General features: G+C 37.9%; 1 protein-coding gene across 1 annotated transcript in view; it reads left to right on the top strand.

Moving 5' to 3' along the window:
* The window catches only part of CLIC4 (chloride intracellular channel 4), an 81,042-nt gene that overhangs the window by 41,961 nt on the left and 22,716 nt on the right, over positions 1 to 16,365 (top strand). Inside the window, exon 3 of the mRNA XM_052655928.1 lies at positions 9,016 to 9,141. Within this exon, the coding sequence (XP_052511888.1) occupies positions 9,016 to 9,141 (126 nt within the window). The remainder of the gene's footprint in view (positions 1 to 9,015; positions 9,142 to 16,365) is intronic.

The raw sequence follows: 16,365 nt of genomic DNA, 5'->3' as shown, positions 1-16,365 counted from the left end.
ATGTACCCTACATGTAAAAAGTGACACATGAGAAGTGGGATGAAAGATTCAGGGTTTCCTGACAGAAAATCTACTACTCAAGATATATGTTTATTTCCTAGAGCTTTGTGTTAAATCAACAGAGAGCACTGAATATTGGAGCCTATATTCTTTATAGCTTTCTTTGAAAATCTTAGGTCTACAGTATATATTAAAAAAAAAAAAAACCTTCTTAAGATCAGTTAAAAATATACAGCTAGTACATGATAATGAGTCCCCTTCATTCCCAACCTTGGTCATCAAGTTCCCCTTCACAGAGATAATTGAACTTAGATTGGTGTTTATCATCCTTCCAGAGCTTTTCTATGAGTTTCACCCTTAATATGGGCTTCCCAGGTGACTCAGTGGTAAAGAATCTGCCTGCCAAGTAGGAGACATGGGTTTGATCCCTGGATCGGGAAGATCCCTGGAGAAGAAAATGGCAACCTATTCCAGTATTCTTGTCCGAGAAATTCCATGGACAGAGGAGCCTGACAGGCTACAGTCCATGGGGTCGCTAAAGAGCTGAACACGACTGAGCAACACCACCACCCTGAATATGTAGTCTTAACTAAGATTTCAAAGCGAAGGTACCTCAAGAAAGTGAACATTGGCTCAAAAAAAAAAAAAAAAGTAAATAGAATAAAGTTGTCACAGAAGAATAAAATATCATGTAGTAAAAAGTACCTTTCATAATTCTTAAAACGTTAAATGTGACTGTTTTTAGAAAGCCGTGGGGGAGAAAAGATTTGGTGCCTACAGTGGTGGTTTTCCTGCTTTTTCTGATAATTGCCTAATTTCTTGGTGAAATGTACTGATCCCAGAACAAAGCTGGTGGAGAGCAATAGAACTCTACTGAGAGCTTTTTCGAAGCCCACTTTCTGCTCTGAAAAAATTATTGTTACATGACATTTCATCCATAGGAACAAGCCACCTTCTAGTTCTGGCACTGTATGACAGGTTCTCTTTGAAGCTCAATTGGTGTTAATGACTATGCTGGTGGTATTCATATGCCCCTGTGAGACTTTGAGCAGCCTCCCGTTGCTTGCCTGCCAGTGCTGCCTTAATACTTTGGTGGGAGTAATTTCTAAACCTAATTTTCGGTTTATACTGAAATCATATTATAGAACTTTTAGATTAAAAAAAAGTTTATAGGCTTTAGGAGGAATTTAAGTTTTTATCAACTGCCATTTGAACAAAAGCTTCAGGCAAATGTAAGTGAAAATAATAAAATGTGGGGCACATTTCAAGATGTTATCACATCATCAAAAGGGGAGCAACCATGGCATAGTAGAATATGTGAGGGGCAGAGGCCTAGATCTGTGCAGAGAGAGCCCTGTCCCTGGTTTCCCTGGGACCTCGGGCAAGCTATCTCATCTTCGAGGTCAGTTACCTCATCTTTAATCTCAGGAAGGAGGAAGGGAAAAATAAACTGAAATTTCTTCAGTGTCCATTACATGTTAAATAGCTTCACCATACTTATTAGAAACTACTCATATCAAACCATGTTCAAACCTTGCATTGAATAGAATTGATTATTTTATCACACTGGTGTTATAGGGCCTTTCTGGCTAACAGGTTCATGGCAGTGATCAAGACCTTTATTTATTTATTTATTTATTTTTAAGACCTTTATTTAAAGACTTCCACTGTCTATCTTCACTGTGCTCAGAAGTTCCTAAATCAGAGATCAGCATCGTTAGAGTCCAGATAAGCCTGAGAGGTAGGCTGGGGGAAGAGAAAGAAGAAAGCATGAGGACAGTAATGAGAGAGACCGTCACACTGAGACACTGACTTGGATGTAGCTGCGTGTGGCCATGTAGTTGTTAGGGTAAACTCCTCTGGTTTGGGGAATTGAGAGTAGGAATGATAACTTTAAGAAATTAGCTTTTTATTTTAAAAGCAGTGTTATATTACCAGTGCATAAAATTCCTCCTCCATGATATTGTCAGAGAAAATAAGTAAATTGGAGAAGACCCCCTTAAAAGTCTAAGCAGTATTTGTTTTCATTTTCCATTCCTATCTTAAACATTGAAACTCTCATCCTTTGTGGTGTCACTAATTTCCTTCTGCTTTAGAAGTCTGCACACCATTTGTAATATTGTGTGAGTCAGACCTACAGTAAGTTGCCATGATCATGGCATAAAGTTTGGAAGATGACTGTGATAGTTTAAACTTTAACAATTTTGAAGTAATTTAAAATGTTACAATGGAACTATGAAAATGACTGCTCTGTATATCTTAAAAGGACTTATAAACTCAGAACAAAATCTGATTTCCAAGTATATTGAGGTAATTTGCTTTCATTATCATGTCTCTGTGGTTCCACCCTTCTGAAAATAGTCTTTAGCAAGTTGAGAGATCAGTTTGAGTTCCAGGTATGTCTTTAGTAAACAGCAGCTTCAATAACATGTACAGAGAGACTAAGTGGAGTGGAACAGTCCAGCCTTTTAGAGAAATCATTCATTTCCTGCTGCTGGTCAGGCAGGAAAGTACAGACTCTGTCCTTTCCCTTTGTAAAGTTGACTTGGGCTACATGAAGCCCTTGTTAGAATGGTCCCACAGTTGAAGATACATGTCTCGTGAATGCGTTCTGAATCACATGTATACTCTCGGTATGTGTGTGTGAGAGAGAGACAGACAGGGAGAATCACATGTATACTCTCAGCATGTGTGTGTGAGAGAGAGACAGACAGGGAGAATTTCATTGCCATGTGTCTTTATGTTCTTTTTCAAGATAATTTCAAAGATGGAAATCCTGTTGAGGCCACTAAGAGCTGGATTAGAAAACTGGATTGTAAGTGAAAGGTTTTCTAAACCTGTTTCCAGTGTGTGTCTGCATGAGTGCTCAGTCACTTGAGTTGTGTCCAACTCTTTTCGACCCCATGGACTGTAGCCCACGAGGCTGCCTCTGTTCATGGGATTCTCCAGGCAGGAATAGTAGAGTGGGTTGCCATTCCCTCCCCCAGGGGGTCTTCTCCACCCAGGGATCGAGCCTGTGTCTCCTGCATAGTAAGTGGATTCTTTACTGCTAAGCCACCGGGAAAGCCCTGTTATCAGTATACATTCTGCTTATAAACTGCAAATCTGTTAAGAATTATGAAAGTTGTATTTTGATACCTTTTCATAGATGTTATTTTGTTTTAAAATGATTGCTCCACAAATTGACCTTAAAGTAGAAAGGGATCAGCAGTATACCACATTTGATCACAATAAATAAAATCCTTTAACTAGCTGAACAGGTACACATAGGCAGATGCTTAGTAACTGGGATCTTGGTGTGTGTGGTTTGATGTCCACAACAATTCAGTCATTCAGTGTGACTTAGTATTAGTCAGAATATAGCAAATCTAGTGAAGGATAATTAGTAGGAGTAAAGTGATCTGAACCAGAAGATTTGTGTTACTTTTTTTTTTTTGCTTATTTGCCATATACTATGTCTAGCATTCTCTTGACTAATGTGAATTAATTTTATGTCTGAAAAATCAAACCTTTAAAGTTTTAAAAGGAAACTCAATTAACAAATAAGTCTACATCCTTACTATTTATTTCTGTTTAGTGAGTCAACTAGTTACAGTTGGTTATTTTTAAGAACCATCTCCAGTCTCCTGTGGCTGTGCTATACTCATTTTTACCAAGCTGCTGGAACTGAGCCACCAGCTCGAGGGCCTCCAATTGTTGGTACTGAATTAAATTTTAATTGAAGTTAAGCCACTTAAGTTGCTTAAAGTATTAGCTTCTCTAAGGTGCCTCCTTTTCATTCCTTCTTTCTCTTTCTGTTTCTTCTTTTAGTTTTTTCTCTTTATATATTTCCTTTTCTTCATCTGGAAACAAAATAGGCAATAACAGAATAATTTTTTTTTCCATCTAAATAGAAGACTACTATAAAAAAAGACTTACTCTGATGAGTAGCTCTGAAAATAAATAGCCCCCAAAACATTGGACAATATTCATGCTCTCATATCAAGGCATGAATTCTATGCACTTTACTTTCCTAGATATCCGTTAAGGGAAACATTTGAATGAATTTGAACTAATTGCTGAATACTTACTGAAGGCCTTTTATGAAATAAACCAAAGCTGTCCTGAAAATTTTAGTCATTGCCTGTTCAGTTTCATTGTTCTCACATTGCAGTTCCTGAAACGTCAAGTTTCTGTGAAGCCTCTGTAAAAATGAGCCTTTGTGGGTCAAACAAAACACCTGAGACCTTAGAGTACCAAGTGAGGACTCGAAGTTGAAGAATCTTAGATTCTATCTGGTTGTTGACTTGATAATAGCTTCTAAATGAGTCACTTCGGTGCTTACAGCTTGTCTGTTTGAAATCTGCTGATCTGTTTAGAGGCATTAAAGTTTCTTCTCAAATCTACTTTCACTTGGAGCAAGGACCTAACATGATTGTCCTACATCTCAACAGTTAATCCTGGAAAATAGTATCATAACCTTAAAAAAAAATCTATATAGCCTTTCAGCAGAAAAAAGAAGGACTGTCCACTAGTCGTGCATGGTTTCACTTTACTTACACACTTCTGTGTTAATCAATTTCTTAGTACCAGCTAATGCTAAGTAACCATCAGACTCAAATAGAATTTTGAACCATCAGACTCAAATAGAGTTTAAAATTGTCACTTCCGTGAACACTTGTATCAAGTTTAGTTCACTTTCATACCCTTTGTTTGATTTGATCTTTACAGATAAACCAAGTCTTACATCCATTATACAAATGAGGAAATCTGGACCCAGAGAGGTTGTGATTTATTTAATCACATAGCTGATGAATAGCAGAACTGTTCAATTTGGGACTTTAACCAGGTTCTTTTTATTTGGTTTTTTGGTTCTTTCTTCTCCACCATCCTAACTTTATCCCTCCTCTAACAAATATTTTTGTTTGGAAACCTTGAAAATTGTCATAATTTATTGTAGGAGTGATAACTGTGATTTGTTTTGCCACCCTCCCTTACGGATTATTTTACAGCATTGATCTCTTTCTTCTCTTTTACCTAACTCTGCCCTGTTCATGAAAAAATGATTCCCTTATGCTTAAGCATTAATGGACGCTTTGTTAATCATAAGAACGTTAGTGGATATGTTTTGTAACTTTGAAGTGACAAAGGTGTCTTCCAGGTGCCCACAGTTTGTGTGTGACAGACTAAAGGATGTTCTTATTCATTACTGGCATTGATGGAAGAGATGTATGTTTTCTTTCTCTTGTGTATTTTATACAGTTTTATTAGCCCTCCTTGCAGTGATGAGATACTGTTGTTCTTTCTTACCTTTGTGCTACTTTCTTAACTTTTTTAAGTGTTAGGAGTTGGAAATAAATATAAACCCTAAATTGTCAGGGTTTCCAGACTCTGGACTTTGTGTATGGTCTTTCTGAGTTGAGGAGGAAATAAATTATAAGTGGGAACAAATGGGATTCTGAGTGAGAGTATGAGTGGGTAACTTGAAAACGGGAGATGACTACCATCTTGGACATGCTGGACCCTTTAATGATCAAAGAACAGGTGATTAAGATGATGAGTAAGAAGGAATAACGAAAAGAAACCAGGGGGGATTCCCTGGTGGTCCAGTGGTTAGGGCTGCCGTGTGCCCATGCCCAGGTTCAGTCCCTGGTCAGAGGAGCTAATGTTCTGCAAACCATGTAGTAGAGCCAAACACAAAAAAAGAAACCAGTGAAATGAAAACCAGAACAATTCTGATTTGGAGTTGAGTACTTACATAAAAGTTACTGGGACCCTCTAGCCATACCTCACTATTTAACTGAATATGTGTCTGGAAGACTTGCTAACGTTCCATGTACTCCGATTATTTTGTTTTTTTTTTTTGTTTGTTTTTTTTTACTCCGATTATTTTGTGTTCAACTTTACCTTGTCCAACCAAAGAATGCTCAGTAAAAGAATAAGAGTTGAAAATCAGATCAGATTTTGACTTTTAAAAGCTCTCTTTTGGAATTTAGGTTATTGCAGAAGTTGATAAATAGTCTTATTTTTTCTTTGGCTTGGGAAGGAGTTATGCTGTAGAACTTGAGTAGAGGGAGGCCCTGAGTTAGAACATTTGAGCTATTTGGATAATCACTAAGTCCTTGTATATTTGATTGGAATATAATAGTAGATGAGGAACTCTCCAGACCTAAACTGAGAGAGAGTTAATGGGGTGTGTGTAGTAAGGGGAGCGAAAGAAAGGGAGAGAGAGAATTGATATGTGTAAACCCAGGGGAAATTGATAAGCTGGACTGAGTATAGATTTTTGGGTACACTCTATTTTAAAAATTGTTTTTAATGACAAAATATTTTACCTTCATGATTCACTTAAAGATATCCTTTGTTTTATTCAAATTGTGTGCCTTTGTGGTAAGGAGGGAAGGAAGGAAGGTCTGAACTAGGGGAAAAGTTCTTTGAAGCAATGTGTTATTTTTTTAAGTTTTTTAAGTTCATCTTCTTAATTATGAGAGTTCTCAAACATATACAAAAATGAATCAACTTCCTCATAGCTTCAGTTCTGTTATCAAGATTTTGCTTCCATTTGCTTTGTCCCTTTTTTTGTTTTTTGTTTTTTTCTCTTTCCTGAAATATTTCAAAGTGCACCCCAGGAATACTGTCATTTCACCTCTACTTATTTCACTGTATATCTCCAAACAATAATGACATTTCCTTACCTAACCACAATGCCATTATAATATCTAGTTCCCAATGTATAATCCAGTTTCCCTGTTGTTTAGTCACTCAGTCGTGTCCAGCTCTTTTGCAATGCCATGGACTGCAGCCCCCATTCACCTCTGTCCATGGAATTTTCCAGGAAAGAATACTGGAGTGGGTTGTCATTTCCTTCTCCAACGGATCTTCCTTGAGACCCAGGGACTGAACCCACAGCTCCTGCTGTGTCTTCCTGCATTACAGGTGGATTCTTTACCGCTGAGCCCCTGGAAAGGTTCCCCTCTCCCCACCCCCAGCCCCAGTTTCCTTAGTTGTCTCCAAAATATTTTCTCTTTCACTGGTTTGTTCAAATTAGGATTCAAACAAATTAAACTCATACTTGGTTGTTATGTCTCATAAATTTTTCTTAATCTACAACAGTCCCTTCTAACTCCCACTTGTGGCTTTTTGCCCTTCTGCCATTGACTGGGGAAAATCCAGTTAGTTGAACTGTAGATTGTCCCAAATTCTAGATTTGGCTGACTGCTTCCTTGTGGTATCACTTAACTTTGTCCTATAACTCCGCATGTTTCCTATAAATAAACTTTTTGGTCCCAGGACCCCTTTATTCTTTTAAATTATTGAGGACCTCAAAGAGCTTTCAGTTAATATTGATTTTACTATATTAGAAATTATAATGAGGAATAAAATTTTTAAATTTCTATTTAAAGTTAGAAATTTAAAATAATTATTTACTAATTCATTTAAGTAGAACAATGACGAACTCATTGTCATCGCAGTTATTTTTAATTAAAAATAACTTTATTCTCCAAAACAAAATTAGTGAGAAGAGTGGCATTATTTTATATTTTTGTACATATCTAATGACCTCCTTAATAGAAGACAGATATCTGCTTCTGTATTTGTTACTTTGTGATATCTGCAAGTAACCTATGGAAAATTCCACTATACAACACGAGAGTGAAAAAGGTACATGATGTCTTTTTATTATTCGAGTGGTTCTGATCTCACGGACATCTGATGAAAAAGTGAAAGTTGCTCAGTCGTGTCAGACTCTTTGCGACCCTATGGGCTATACAGTCCATGGAATTCTGCAGGCCAGAACACTGACGTGGGCAGCCGCTCCCTTTTCCAGGGCACCCTGGGTTCCCTAAGGAATTCCCTAGTGACTCAGACGGTGAAGCATCTTCCTACAATGTGGGAGACCTGGGTTTGAACCCTGGGTCAGGAAGATCCTCTGGAGAAAGAAATGGCAACCCACTCCAGTACTCTTGCCTGGAAAATCCCATGGACAGAGGAGCTTGGTTAAGCTACAGTATGTGGGGTTGCAAAGAGTTGGACACGACTGAACGGCTTCACCTTACCTGGTTCCCTAGATCACAGATTGAGAGACAGCTGCCCTAGGAGGCTTGATTTGGTAAGAATGGTGGTTAGGTGGTGATGAATGCTTCATGTTTTGTCGTTAGGATGCACATCATATCTGGTCATGTTATTGATTCTAGGGTTCACTGGGCTTAGGTGAGGCATTTTGCTTTTTAATAGGGCAGCATACCAGTTTTACCATTTTTATTAGTATTCTGTGTATTTTCAGTTTTTCCTAATTAACAGGAGGAAAATGTCTTCATTATTTAATTTTAAATTTCTATGATAATTGGATTTATGGACATTTTTCCATATGTTCACGTATCGGTTACTTATCAATTTATTTTGACCCATACCTGTTAGAGTTTTTTAATTTGGACAAAGTCCTTCTTAATTACTATCGTATTTTGTCCATTCTGTGTTGCCTTTTATCTTTGTTTATGCTGTCTTTTATATGTTAAAGTGTTTTCATACTAGTCAAATCTTGTGACCTTCTATCAAGTCTGGATTTGGAAAATGGAAAGGAAATAACACCTGAATTTGAAATGCTATGGAAAAGGACTGTGGCAATCAGCTACTCCTCTCCCTTATTTAAAAAATAAAAGGCCTAGAGAAGTAGAGAAGTTATAGTTTGTCCATCTTTACACAGTGGGGTAGTGCCAGGGTTTAGACTAGAGACTGACTTTCCCAAGTCTTCTTCCCCTCATTCTATCTCCATTTCTAATAAATACCTCAGTTAAATTTGGAACATGAATTAAGGACTTTGTAATTAAAATCAAAGGTTTAAAAATTTCTTATAAATTATATGCTTTGTGGAGGTTTGCCTCTTACGGCTGTTATACTTAGTGGAAAAAGTATATTTTTTCTTATTCATTTTTATATTCTTTAAAATTTAGAATCACTCTGAGAATGTAAAGTATTGTTGCATTCTTTAGTTAGAGTTAAAAATGACCTGATTTTGACCACTGTTTTGCCTAACAGGAAGCCTGCAGACCTGCAGAACTTGGCTCCGGGGACCCACCCACCATTTATAACTTTCAACAATGAGGTCAAAACGGATGTAAATAAGATTGAAGAATTTCTTGAAGAAGTCTTATGCCCCCCCAAGTGAGTATCCAAGAAAATATGCCTGGAAATATTTCCATTTTTTAAAGCTTTGTCTTATTTGGCCCTTAGAGACATTTCTCTTGATTGTACTTAAGTTAAATTGTCCCAGAATTAAGTTGGAATGACTAGGACTTCTCTTCATTCATTATAAGGCTACACAGATGTCAGAATTGGCTGCTGGCTAGGCCCGTAAGCCATACTAAGAAAGGTAGGAATCGGAGTAAGCTGGAGAATACCTGGTGAAAGTAGGTTTGGGATATGTGAGATAGGTCAGGAAAGACTAATTATTTGAGGTCCCAAAATGAGAGGGAAGTTTAAGGATAAGAAGAGATGGGGAAAGACATACTCACATTGAACCCAGCCAGAATGTCTAAGCAGGAGTGTGGTACAGGTTGCTGGGAGATTTCCTATCTGGCCATTTTATAGGTAATTTTCTGAAGCTACTGCCCAAGGGCGTTAACTTTTTAGACTGTGTCCCTGGGATTCCACTTTTATATATATATTTCTTAGAGGTGTTCTAGATCCCCTGGTCCAGCATATTAGCCCATGTGAAAAGTACTCAACTATTGTCTATAATGTGAGATGTAATTGAGAAATAAATGTACTATAATGACAGTTAACTAAATTGCAACTATGCAGGTTTGTAATCTTGGCATAGATTCAAAGCCTCATTGATTGCTTTTAGGGTTTTCCAGTTTGATTATCCTGAAAACCAGGTTTCTTTTTTTGGGGCCCAAGCCTTTTCTTGTTAGTTGTCTTTACTCTCCACACATACAGACAAATTTCCTTGGAATGGGATTATTGAGTTAGAGAGTTCTAAAATAATAGTTACTCAGTATTCCTTCCTTCCTTCATTGGTTTATCCTGCAAACAGTTACTGGGCAACAAGCTCTATGGATACAATATGAGACAGTTCCTGCGCTCTAGAGGTGCAGTTGAGTATGGACAGACAGTGGTGCTATGGGGAAGGTGAGTGGACTCAGGAAAGGCTTTAGAGAAAGAGTTAGCATTTGAATTAAGCTATAATTGGAAAAAAAAAAAAGATGGGCATTCAGCAGGTGAATGAGAAGATGACAAACATTCCAAACAGAAAAATAATTTTGAATAAACTTTCTTTGGAGGACCTAAGGGTGTGACTGGGTTGAAGATGGTAGGAAGGCTGCCAGGAGGTATGTGGGTAATGATATCTCTGTTTGCAACTAGTTCATCTTCAATTGGGAACAGAATTGCCCTCTATTCAGCAGTTTTATACTAAGCTTAAAATTTCATTTTCTTAATCCTGTGTTCTAAAGTTTATCCTCTGCCTTCCTGTCTTTCTGAGAACCCCAAACTTCTTTTATCTCTACTTTCCAAGAGTCCTAACCTACCTTCCATCCCTAGTAAAGTTTCTGTAGACAAATATTTATAAAACTATGTTTAACTTTTCCTTCAGACCATGTGTATAGTTACAATACTGATAAACTGAAACTAAGATCTATAGAAACTGAAGCTTTATATACATCAGTAACGAACTATTATGAACATTCATTCAACTTAGTGGAAATAACTTTTGAGAGAACATAGAACCTGCCAGATCTCTTTTTATTCTTTTTGTGTATGTATGTATATATGTATGTATGTATATCTTACCCTTTTCGTTTTTAAAGTCTGTCAGCTGTGAGGAAAGGTCCATATTCACTAGTTTATCCTCAGACTCTAATGAAAGTAGTCTTTCTCTCATAACTGTAGATTATTGTATCAACATTAAATTATAAATAGAGAAACTGTTTGAATGACATTTATTTTCTGGAAGGGAAACTATGTTGTTTCAAATCATAGTCTGAAATGTTTATGGTATAAATCCTTCCAAGGATATTTACATTTTTGAAGTCAGTATGCTGATAACATTATATACCATTTCAGTAAAATGGGGGCATTTTTACACATTCTCTCCTAATCTTCTTCTTCAACAATATCAGCAATAACAACAAAAAATTTCATTATTCTTATTTTTTTATGAGGGAATAAATATTAAGTAATAATATTGAAGTTATAGTAATCTTAGCTCCATAATAAATATTAATGGAGCTAATATTAAAATATTCTGATTTTTTGGCATCTAGGACTCTCTAAGACATCATAGCATTTTTAATTTGATTGGGACTTTGAAAATAAACATTTTCACTTTTTTTTTTGGCCACATTGTATGGCTTGTGGGATTTTAATTCCCCAACCAGGGATTGAATCTGGGTGCTCAGCAGTGACAGCAGGGTCCAAATCACTGGACCACCAGGGAATTTCTTCACTTTGTTTTTTATATATAAAAAATTTAGCTTCATTTCATTTAGGCATAAAGAGATACTCGAACCAGAGATGATCTTTTCATTTAAATAATTTAATTTAAAAAATTGGGAGATCTTTCTGTTATAAAGGGTTTATAATCTGCTAAATTCTCTCTGTGGTTAATTTTTCTTGTTTTTATGTTGATGTTTCTGATGGCTCAGATGGTTAAAGAATCTCCCTGCAATGCGGGAGACCTGGGTTCAACCCCTGGGTAGAGAAGATCCCCTGGAGCAGGGAATGGCAACCCACTCCAGTATTCTTGCCTGGAAAATTCCATGGACAGAGGAGACTGGCAGGCTACAGTCCATGGGATTGCAAAGAGTTGGACACAACTGATTGACTAACAACTTTGACTTTATATTCTGAAGAGCATTTCTAAATAAAGTTAAAATTTTTACTTTAAATAGAAGGGAGTATTTTTGATGTTACTAATGCCTCTGCTGTTATTAACTAACATTCAAGTGCTAATTATGTGCCATGCAGTGTGCATTGTGGAGTATTTTGTGGAGTATCTCAATCTTCTCCAAGACTTTATGGAAAAACTGAAGATGAGTAATCAAAATAATTTGTCCAGGGTTTCATAGTTAATGGTGGCAGAGTTGGTATATGCATGCTGCATGCTAAGTCGCTTCAGTTGTGTCCACTTTGTGTGACCCCATGGACTGTAGCCTGCCAGTCTCCTTTGTCCATGGGAATTCTCCAGGCAAGAATACTGGAGTGGGTTTCCATGCCCTCCTCCAGGGGATCTTCCCCACCCAGGGATTGAACCTGCTGCTCTAATGTCTCCTGCATTGACAGGCGGGTTCTTCACCACCAGCGCCACCTGAGCAGAGTTGGCATACTTCCTTTCAAAGCTAGATCTATGCCTTCAAAAACCTGTTTCCTCTTCTGTTTTTCATTTGGTTGAGTCTGACTTTTGTTAAAGGTAAAATGTGAGTCTTTAATTGGAATTGTGCTTTAGTGAGTACAAAATTGAAGGCTAGCTCAAGTTTAGAGGAAGGGTAGGATAGAAAGCGAAGGGAGTTGGTTTTACTGTGATGACCAACTGGGACTGAAAGTGGTTGTCCAGCTTAATTTAGTGAATCCTTTTTAAAAAGTAGGGGAGGTTTAACTTCTGATGAGTTTTTGTTTATATGCATGGAAGCAGCATGTTTCGGAGAAGGCAATGGCACCCTGCTCCAGTACTCTTGCCTGGAAAATCTCATGGACAGAGGAGCCTGGTAGGCTGCAGTCCGTGGGGTTGCTAAGAGTCAGACACGACTGAGCGACTTCACTTTCACTTTTCACTTTCATGCATTGGAGAAGGAAATGGCAACCCACTCCAGTATTCTTGCTTGGAGAATCCCAGGGATGGTGGAGCCTGGTGGGCTGCTGGCTATGGGGTCTCACAGAGTTGGACACAACTGAAGCGACTTAGCAGCAGCAGCAGCAACATGTTTGCATTGAGAGTACTTTGCCCTTAGTGGGTTCTGTAACCCATAATGTGAGATACTGATCAAACAGCATGTTCTCTGTCATGCAGACTTGCTTCTAGATGATAAAAGAGAGAGAAGGAAGTGTTTCTGGGATCATCACACGCATTCTTTTCCCTTTCCTCTGTTCTAGGGCAGTCAGGAATCAGCCTTTTCTCTAGGATGAGGTCTTCAGGTCCTTCAGTTCAGTTCAGTCGCTCAGTCGTGTCCGACTCTTTGCAGCCCCATGAATCGCAGCACACCAGGCCTCCCTGTCCATCACCAACTCCCGGAATTCACTCAGACTCACGTCCATCGAGTCAGTGATGCCACCCAGCCATCTCATCCTCTGTCGTCCCCTTCTCCTCCTGCCCCCAATCCCTCCCAGCATCAGAGTCTTTTCCAATGAGTCAACTCTTGACATGAGGTGGCCAAAGTACTGGAGTTTCAGCTTTAGCATCATTCCTTCCAAAGAAATCCCAGGGCTGATCTCCTTCAGAATGGACTAGTTGGATCTCCTTGCAGTCCAAGGGACTCTCAAGAGTCTTCTCCAACACCACAGTTCAAAAGCATCACTTCTTTGGTGCTCAGCTTTCTTCACAGTCCAACTCTCACATCCATACATGACACTGGAAAAGCCATAGCCTTGACTAGATGGACCTTTGTTGGCAAAGTAATGTCTCTGCTTTTGAATATGCTGTCTAGGTTGGTCATAACTTTTCTTCTAAGAAGTAAGCGTCTTTTAATTTCTTGGCTGCAGTCACCATCTGCAGTGATTTTGGAGCCCCCAAAAATAAAGTCTGACACTGTTTCCACTGTTTCCCCATCCATTACCCATGTAGTGATGGGACCAGATGCCATGATCTTCGTTTTCTGAATGTTGAGCTTTACGCCAGCTTTTTTACTCTCCACTTTCACTTTCATCAAGAGGCTTTTTAGCTCCTCTTCACTTTCTGCCAGAAGGGTGGTGTCATCTGCATATCTGAGGTTATTGATATTTCTCCCGGCAATCTTGATTCCAGCTTGTGTTTCTTCCAGCCCAGTGTTTCTCATGATGTGCTGTGCATATAAGTTAAATAAGCAGCCTTGACGTACTCCTTTCCCTATTTGGAACCAGTCTGTTGTTCCATGTCCAGTTCTAACTGTTGCTTCCTGACCTGCATATAGGTTTCTCAAGAGGCAGGTCAGGTGGTCTGGTATTCCCATTTCTTTCAGAATTGTCCACAGTTTATTGTGATCCACACAGTCAAAGGCTTTGGCATAGTCAAGAAAGCAGAAATAGATGTTTTTCTGGAACTCTCTTGCTTTTTCCATGATCCAGCAGATGTTGGCAATTCTATCTCTGGTTCCTCTGCCTTTTCTAAAACCAGCTTGAACATCAGGCATTTCACGGTTCACGTATTGCTGAAGCCTGGCTTGGAGAATTTTGAGCATTACTTTACTAGCATGTGAGATGAGTGCGATTGTGCGGTAGTTTGAGCATTCTTTGGCATTGCCTTTCTTTGGGATTGGAATGAAAACTGACCTTTTCCAGTCCTGTGGCCACTGCTGAGTTTTCCGAATTTGCTGGCATATTGAGTGCAGCACTTTCACAGCATCATCTTTCAGGATTTGAAATCGCTCAACTGGAATTCCATCACTTCCACTAGCTTTGTTCATAGTGATGCTTTCTAAAGCCCACTTGACTTCACATTCTAGGATGTCTGGCTCTAGGTGAGTGATCACACTATCATGATTATCTTGGTCTTGAAGATCTTTTTTGTACAGTTCTTCTGTGTATTCAGGTCCTTAGTTGATCCTATTTACACTGATTGTAAGCCTTCTTGTTTCCAGGTAGGAGGAGGAGAAAAGGCAGAAGAGTTGTATAAGCTGGTGAACTAGAATCCAGCATTTCTAATAACAGGTTTTTGGCATTTGATGAAACTGAAAACAAAGGGGTTTTCATGTGAACATTTCTGATTTAATTATGACAAATACAAGCTATTCTAGAGTTGTTTAGAATTTAGAGACTAATGAAAAGCTAAAATCAAGGAGTTTTTGCTAGTCTAGATAGCTATAGGTTTTAATGGAGAAACTGTCTTCTCTTCTGGGGTATTTCTTTCAGTTTCCCCCTTGCTTGAAAGAAGGAACTACTTTGCCACCCCCCACCCCAACCCCCACCAGAAGCTTTTTAAAAACTTTGAAATTTGGATTTTTAACTGAAGCAGGCTTGTATACTTGGCCCACTTACTGATAAAAGAAGAGAAGGATAGAGGAAGCTAGATAATTTTGGAGAAAAGTTCCATAAACTGTTGTTAAGCCTTTTTTCTTTCTTTCATTCTGTTTTAAGAGAAATAACAATGAAACTTGAATTTACAGGAGTAATTTAATAGACTTGTATAACCACCCTTTATTCTCATATTAACACAAGAAAGGAGAAAATGTCTGAGCTTTTTCTTAAAGGATGGAAATATTCTTAGCTTAGTTCAGTTCAGTCGCTCAGGTGTCCGACTCTTTGTGACCCCATGAATCGCAGCACGCCAGGCCTCCCTGTTCATCACCATCTCTCGGAGTTCACTCAGACTCTTAGCTAGTCTACCATAAATACTAGTCAGGATGTGATACAGGATGTAAAAAAGGACTGATCTTAAATTCTCAATGCCCTGGATGTGCATGTCTGTTCTGTGATTGACACATAGCCTTTTATTAATCATTTACTTTCGTCAAATGTTAAAGTAAATGTTCATAATAGGTGAAAGGTATTGCTTAGTCAAGCAGTTTGCCAATACTACTATTAATGAATTATTAAAATCCAGTGTTTGGGGGAAATGCAAAATAGTTGACAACTGATTTTGGACCTAATGGTTTAGTATTTGATTGATCTTTTTGAACTTGATCTGTAATAAAACAAAAACAACAGCACTGGACTTGGGAACAGGAGATGTGAGTTTGATGATACTTTTATTTAATCCAATGATTTGAGGGTAACTATGTAAGTTTTCTGAAATATAATTTCCTTTTAGCAAAATGAGAGATTGAGGTTGAGTGGTCTCTTGTACCTATAGTATTGTATGCATTAAATTAATAATACAAGTTTAATTGTTTGTCTTAGAGAAGAATAGGGCATGTTTAACCTGTTTTAGAGAACAGTAGTTTTTTGTTTTTTTTTTAAAGAGTTATATAGTATCTGTTTCCATGTAATAAAGGATACGCTGATTGCAAGTCCTACATTTTTGCCTACTCATTAAAATAGGTCTCTGGTAAGTATGATTCTGTGTGTTTGTCTTTATAACCCCAGTACTTAGTACAACTTCTGACACATACCTAATTATTAGAATAAATAAATAGATGCATAAAACGAATATATAAATAATTATAATTCCAATCTATTTCCCTGTAAGGTACTTTGAGAATTATGAAGTTTACTTCATTAGAAAAAGTAGGTGCCCTTAACTATTGGTTGGGGAAAAGA

This window comes from Budorcas taxicolor, chromosome 2 (genome assembly GCF_023091745.1).
Source record: "Budorcas taxicolor isolate Tak-1 chromosome 2, Takin1.1, whole genome shotgun sequence".
Lineage (NCBI taxonomy): Eukaryota > Metazoa > Chordata > Mammalia > Artiodactyla > Bovidae > Budorcas > Budorcas taxicolor.
This window is presented reverse-complemented; position numbering and strand designations above follow the sequence as displayed.